The sequence below is a fragment of the Vulpes vulpes genome, chromosome 13 (genome assembly GCF_048418805.1).
Source record: "Vulpes vulpes isolate BD-2025 chromosome 13, VulVul3, whole genome shotgun sequence".
Classification (NCBI taxonomy): domain Eukaryota; kingdom Metazoa; phylum Chordata; class Mammalia; order Carnivora; family Canidae; genus Vulpes; species Vulpes vulpes.
In genome coordinates this window covers 159,893,010-159,899,660 of record NC_132792.1, presented here as the reverse complement: position 1 = coordinate 159,899,660, position 6,651 = coordinate 159,893,010, and the positions used below count along the sequence as shown (strand labels likewise).

The following is a 6,651-nucleotide window of genomic DNA, read 5'->3' as shown; positions in this document are numbered from 1 at the left end:
TCCGCTCCCTCCCCCGAAATCCCACCTGCTGTCCGGCTCCTCCGCAAGCCTCCGCCTCCACAGAGACCCCGACTCGGCGGTTATGACTTTCTCTAGACTGAAGCGCCCGGTTGGCGAGCCCGCTCGTTTGTCATCGATCCCGGCCCCCATGCTTCCTGCTGCCTTAGAACAGCTCCCTCTTACACTGCGATTCACCATCCTTCACCATCCGCGTGCCGGAGTCCACGCTCGCCAACTAGAGAGTAAAGATCCTAGAAATCAGAACAAGCCCAGCTTCCCTGCTTCCTTTTTTAGAGGGTGCGAACGCACCGCCGAGGGGCAAGGCGGATTGCAGCCCAGAAGCACGAAACGGTGCAGTGTGTCCGTTTCCATAGTAACTTCAGCATCCCTTCTCCTCTCGGGGCTCATAGGGATGGAGTGTAAACTGAGGCAAGGTTTTTCTTTTTCCCTTGCTTGGCGGGATGCGTGTTAGAAACAGCAATCCTCCTTCAGCCCAGCTGGCCGAAGCGTGGTTGGAACCCAGAGCCCCCGAGCGGCCGCGCTGGGGAGGCCAAGAACCCAGTGAAGACCCCCGCTCCCTTCAACATGCATGGGGGTTTGCAATGCCCAGTGGCAGCCCCGCCTCACCTCTGTTCCCTGCCCCAGACGGACGCCAGCCTTTTCCTGGCTCCTCACCATGGACCGTGAGCGGCAGGGAAGCCGGGTCCCTCGGGCTCCACTGGGTCCCACCTCCCCCGGGGGGTCGTCTCTGAGTCCCCAGCGCCATTCCTCCTCCCCGTACTGTCCTTACCCCAGTTAGAACTTCTAGCCTCAATCTCAGATGTCAAGTGGAGGGGGAATCAGACTTAGTCCACGGGTTTCTAGGGAAAAGAGTGGGACCAAAGAATGAAGAAGGGGGCACATTGCCGCCCAAAACCCAAAAGGCCTCCCTGTGCCAGAGGGACAGACGGGGAAGACAGGGTTCACTCGGTGGGGAGGGGGCGGGGTAGCCTGTAAGTCCTGATGTTGCTCTGCCCCCCACCAGCCGCGTGGAAGGGAAACCCCTAAGGTCCTCGCCCAAAGACCGGGGAGTCCTTCCTGCCTCCACTTCCACCCTCGCCGGAGACCTGAGGTCGCCAGATGTCCAGGCCGCTTTGGAAACCCACTTGCGTCTGCGGGTTCCCTCTAATCCCTGGACACCGAGCCCCCCGAGCCCCGGATCTGAAGCCCTCTCCTGCTGCTGACTGCTGGGGCCTGGGCCAGGGCTGGGCCCGCTGACTCCTTGGGCCCCCTCCAGCCGACCCCGTGCCCCTTGTGCCCTCCCCTTGCCCCCACCCCACTTCTCTGGGGCTGGCAGGGACGCGGCAGGCGGGCCGCCCAGCCCGGAGTAATTGAAAGGAGCAGATGAGAGGGGAGCGTGTGTCCTCCCCCACCTCCCCTGCCCCCCGGGGGCCGCAGAGAAATGAAAACTAATCGAATTACAGCGACGGCCTCCCTCCTGGTGCACAGGAGCCGGCCGGGCCGGGGCAGGCGGGCTGGCCGGGCGGGGGCTGGGGAGAGGGCAGGGGAATCACATCTAATCCACTGTAAACGTCTTGATGTGCAGCAACAGCTTAGGGGGGGCTCAGGTTTCTGCGGCATCGGCTATATTTATCTCTGGTTCCATGCCAGCGGGGAGGGTTTAAATGGCACCCAGCAGTTGGCGTGAGGGGCTGCAGGAGCTTGGGGGCCGGTGGCAGGAGCAGGTCCTTTCCGACCCCATGGAGCTCTATGAGACGTCCCCCTACTTCTACCAGGAGCCCCACTTCTACGACGGGGAGAGCTACCTGCCCGTCCACCTGCAGGCCTTCGAGCCGCCGGGCTACGAGCGGACTGAGCTCAGCCTGAGCCCCGAGGCCCGGGGGCCCCTCGAAGACAAGGGGCTGGGGACCCCCGAGCACTGCCTGGGCCAGTGCCTGCCGTGGGCGTGCAAGGTGTGTAAGAGGAAGTCGGTGTCGGTGGACCGGCGGCGCGCGGCCACGCTGAGGGAGAAGCGCAGGCTCAAGAAAGTGAACGAGGCCTTCGAGGCCCTGAAGAGGAGCACCCTGCTCAACCCCAACCAGCGGCTGCCCAAGGTGGAGATCCTGCGCAGCGCCATCCAGTACATCGAGCGCCTGCAGGCCCTGCTCAGCTCCCTCAACCAGGAGGAGCGGGACCTCCGCTACCGGGGCGGGGGCGGGCCCCAGCCGGGGGTGAGTGGCCGCGGTCCCTCCAGCTGCCCGGGGGGCGGGAGGCCGGTGCCCGCGTGGGGCCGGGGGGGCTGCAGCAGGCGCCGGGGGGGCCTAGACACGGCGGGAGCCCCTCGGCAGAGCCATGCTGCCCAGCTGACCCGTGTCCCTTTGTCCTTCGGGCCAAGCTGAGGGCGGCGGGGGGACACGGAGGCGGGGGGGTGGGCGGCAGGAGGGAGGCGAGGGCGAGTCCAGAGCCGGCCTGGGTGGGGGCGAGGGTGAAGGGCGCGTGTGGCCCAGCGCCCCGCTCGCTGCAGCCGCGTCCCTCACCTCTGAGGCTCGGGAAAACCAGGGACCCCTTCGGCTGGGTGGCCTGCGAGGACAGGGCCACGGCCGGAGACGGGGGTCAGGAAAGGCCCGGACGCAGGGGGCGTGTGTCCAGCGGGGGCACGGTCTCCGACGAGGCCCTGGGGCCCATCCCCACCCCACGGCGGCGACCGAGGGACGGAGGGACGGAGGGACGCCAGCAGTGGCCACGCTCTGACCTCGGGCTTCGCGTCCTGCAGGTGCCCAGTGACTGCAGCTCCCACAGCGCCTCCTGCAGCCCCGAGTGGGGCAGCACCCTGGAGTTCGGCCCCAGCCCCGGGGGTGAGTGAGCCCCGCACCCCTCAGCCCAGGCCTCTGCCTCACTTCCCGCCCCAGGGCTCTCCCTGCCGAGGCCGCCTCCTGAGGCCCAGGAGCCGGGGGAGCAGGCCAGGCCTCCCGCCCCTCCGTGCCCGGCGGGCCCCGGGCGGCTCCACTCACACCAGCGGGGAGGTCACGGAGGGGGCGCGTGCTCAGCGGGCACACGGACGCACACGTGCACCCGCACCCCCTCCCCGCAGGCCCGGGAAAGGCAGGGCCTGGGGAGCAGGAGTCCCAGCTCCCGCCCAGCCGCCGTCCTGGAGCGCCCGTGCCACTCCGAGGGCCCCGTCACCCCCGGGTAACACCCTCCCGTCTCCCCGCAGACCACTTGCTCGCCGCCGACCCCTCGGATGCCCACAACCTGCACTCTCTCACGTCCATCGTGGACAGCATCACGGTGGAAGACGTCTCTGCGGCCTTTCCGGACGAAGCCATGCCCAACTGAGGGCGCCCGTGAGCGTCCCCCCCGCTGGCCGCAGACGCCTTCCTAAGCCGGGCTGTCCTGATGCCAGAGAGCCAGCCCGGGGCTGCCAAGCGCCAGTCTCCCCCCCCCCATCCATATAAGGTCAAGTCACCCCCCCCAGAGGGGTGGCCACTCTCCCAGCTGACTCCTGACAGCAAGGAGCAGCCTGTCTCCAGGGAGATAAGCAGGGACCAGAGGGCCCCTCGTGTGCCCCGTGTGTGCCCCAGGTCAGGGGCCAGACTCAGGAGCTCCCCTTTGTTCCTGATGCTCCACCACCCCCCTCGACAGAGACCGCGAGAGGCCAGCCGGTCCTGACCAGGACGGGCTGTGCGCCTCCCGCACTTGTCCCTCCCGATGCCAGCGGCTGGGCTGGGCCTGCCCTGCACTGGGAGACAAGGGAGGGGGACGATCCTGCTCCCGGGGCGGGGGGGGGGGGGCAAGCTTTGCAGTGAATCCTGGGAAACTTCCAGTGGTTTCATGTCTTGTGTTTGCGAAGCTGCCATCTGACCAAGGTCTCCTGCATACGAGTTGCCGGGGACAGGCAGGGAGGGGGGCAGGGGTCTTGGGTGATTTCCTTTCTTAACTAAGCATCGTGTGGTTTTGACATTGTTTTGTAATTTTTTTTTGCTAACTTATTTGGATTTCTTTTTTAAAAAATGAATAAAGACTGGGTGCTAAGAGAGCGTCCTGTGTTGATGTCGGGTGGGGGGGGGGGTGCCCACCAGCCGGGCCGCTCCCCTCGGTGGTGTAGACACAGCCCCGGGGTGGGGAACTCCCAGGGCCTGCACCTGGTGGGGCTCCGAGAGCAGCTGAGGCAGCACCTTGCTGGTCCCACCAGCCGCTGGGAGCCCGGCTCCTTATGAAGGCTGCTGGGTGTGGCCCATGGGGTAGGTGAAGGCCAGACCCAGGGACGCCTTGAGACCTGGAGAAGGGCCCGGCCTGCACTGGGGGCCCCCCTGGTTCGTGGACGCTAGACCGTAGACCGTGCACAGGGGCGTATGAGCTCCACCTTAAACCCCAGGGCCCGTTCCCTTCCACCCACGGGCACGCCCTGTGCCCAGCTCTCATCCCACAGCCAGCTCGCAGGGTGATGGATGGGAATTTGTGGGTCTCCCGTCCCTAACCCCTGACCCTCCTCTGGCATGACGGCCCCGGGAGCCCTGCAGGGGAGAGGTGAATAGGTCGGTGTGATTGGGGTCAGACGCCATCACTTCCGTGCAGGCCACCCAGCCTCTCCTCTCTGCACCCTGCCAGGCCCCTGCCCACGGCTGGAGGATGGATGCGGTCATGGGGGCAGGGGCGGGGCCCCAAAAGACAGTCAAAGGGAGGGAGGCTGGGCTTGTGTTCATGCGCCGCTCCCTTCCAATGACTGGCCGAAGGGAGGAGGTGGGCAGGGGGGCGGGGGGTGGGAAGACAAGCTGAGGCTGAATGGACTGTGCACGTCTATGAAAGTCTTACTAACTCCAACTGCTTTAGGCTGAATTTGTCTCATTTATTGCAAATTATAAGTTTGAGAATCATTAAGGAGTCTGGGGATCCAGAGCGTGACACGGTCCAGCCCCCCACTCAATTCTTCGGGGCCCCGATGGTGGACGGGAGCCAGTTTTACCTCCCGCCGGGCCCCCGAACCCGGGCCTCTGTGCGTCCATCAACCAGCCGGGCCCCGTGCGTCCATCTGCCCCGTGGTGGGAGCTTCTCCTTGAGCTTGTGTCATTGGGTTTACAGTCCCCCGTATTCTTGGAAGGACAGGAGGACACCCGTGTCCTGTGCACGACGGAGGCCCCTGGCTCGCTGCCCTCGGAGCCGAGCAGAGCCGTGAGCTGGTGCAGATCACATTCACCCCCCATGGCCGCTGCCAACACTGCACGTGCCGCGGGCCCGGCTCCCCTCAAGCTCCCCTCCGCTGCCCTGGCATCTGCCCAGCTCCTGGGGGGATACGATCCCTCCACCTGCCGTGCCCTGGTTCTCACCGGGGGGCTCGGGGGAGCCCAGGACCCACGTCCTCCTCTCCAGCACGCAGCTGATAGGCCCGGGAGCCTGGGGATGCTTCTCCCGTTGATGGTTCTTGTTGCGTCAAGTGGAAACGAGGGCTCATACTCCTGCTCGGTACGCGCGGGCCGTCCTCAGCACGGCCCTCAGGTCCACGGTCCCCGACCATCGGCGGGGGCGGGGGGCGACTGTCTACCCGTTTATTTCTCCTTTGGCCTTTAAGTCCGTAAGCCACAAAAATAAACAAACAAACAAACACATTAATTAATTAATTAATTAAAAGTCCGTAAGCCGCCCACCAGAGCGACGAGTTGCTGGCACCTCACAGGTGTGACCGGCAAACTTGGCCACACGGAGGCCTACCCTCATCCATTGTTTGCACAGAATAAATTGTCACCAACGCCCTGGGCCTTTCCTAAATGAACGCTTTAGGCTTCACAATTAAATTACAGGTACTAAGACTCCAATTAATGAATAATGAGCAGTTGTTCTTCAGGGAAATTAGCCTCAATCCAGGTCTCCAGGGGAAGCGCCGGCGATTAAATCGAGCCAGGTTAACCTGGCGTTACCTGGTGCAGGACTTCAGGGAATCCGCTAGAACGAAAACCAAGGAAGTCCTCGGCCGGGCGCGCCAGTGTCACACGTGAACAGGACGCTTGTCCCGAGTGACGGCAGCGCACCTCCCTGGCCATTCGTTTCTTCGGCTTCTATTCGTTGCTTGGGTTTTTTTTTTTTTTTATAAATTATTTTTTATCGGTGTTCAATTTGCCAACATACCGCATAACACCCAGTGCTCATCCCGTCCAGTGCCCCCCTTCAGTGCCTGTCACCCAGTCACCCCCACCTCCCTCCCACCTCCCCTTCCACCCCCCCTAGTTCGATTCCCAGAGTTAGGGGTCTCTCATGTCCTATCTCCTGACTTCTAAGCTCATCTATCGGACAAACAGGAAAATCTTTTCAGTGCGGCTAGTGCAGTGGTAGCTGGACCACCGAGGGGGCGGCGAGGGGACAATGGAGGGCGAGGAGAGGCGCCCCCTCAAATCGGGTATCTGTGCAGGGATGAGACCCCATCACCAACGTCCCACCCCTTGGACTTGCCCGACGTCCGGCTGCTGGGCTCCAGGCTCGAGCTGAGGCACCGGAGCCCCGGAAGGACCGAAGGCTCTGGGGTCGGCTGGGGTCTCGGCTGAGGACTCACAGACCAGGCCCAGGTGGGAACCCCAGGTCTCCGCCCCATGGCACGTCTGGCCGGGCCTCACCCCTCAGCCGCAGGCAACGGCCAGACACAGACCCTTTGCCTCTCGTTCTGCTCAGAACATCCCTAAGGGA

General features: G+C 64.3%; 1 protein-coding gene across 1 annotated transcript; it reads left to right on the top strand.

Moving 5' to 3' along the window:
• Positions 1-1,674: 1,674 nt before the first annotated feature.
• Positions 1,675-4,011, top strand: MYOG (myogenin). Its single transcript, XM_026017955.2, has 3 exons — positions 1,675-2,210; positions 2,753-2,834; positions 3,194-4,011. Exons 1-3 carry the CDS (start codon positions 1,740-1,742, stop codon positions 3,313-3,315), a joined length of 675 nt encoding a protein of 224 aa, XP_025873740.1. The 5' UTR covers positions 1,675-1,739; the 3' UTR covers positions 3,316-4,011.
• The last annotated feature ends 2,640 nt before the right edge of the window (positions 4,012-6,651 follow it).

What these genes read in the sequence shown, in the direction of transcription:
- MYOG (XM_026017955.2), top strand. Translation starts at nt 1,740, where the DNA reads ATGGAGCTCTATGAGACGTCCCCCTACTTCTACCAGGAGCCCCACTTC. An exon ending in GGGGCGGGCCCCAGCCGGGG is followed by an intron (nt 2,211 to 2,752) that starts GTGAGTGGCCGC and finishes CGCGTCCTGCAG; the next exon opens with GTGCCCAGTGACTGCAGCTC. An exon ending in GTTCGGCCCCAGCCCCGGGG is followed by an intron (nt 2,835 to 3,193) that starts GTGAGTGAGCCC and finishes GTCTCCCCGCAG; the next exon opens with ACCACTTGCTCGCCGCCGAC.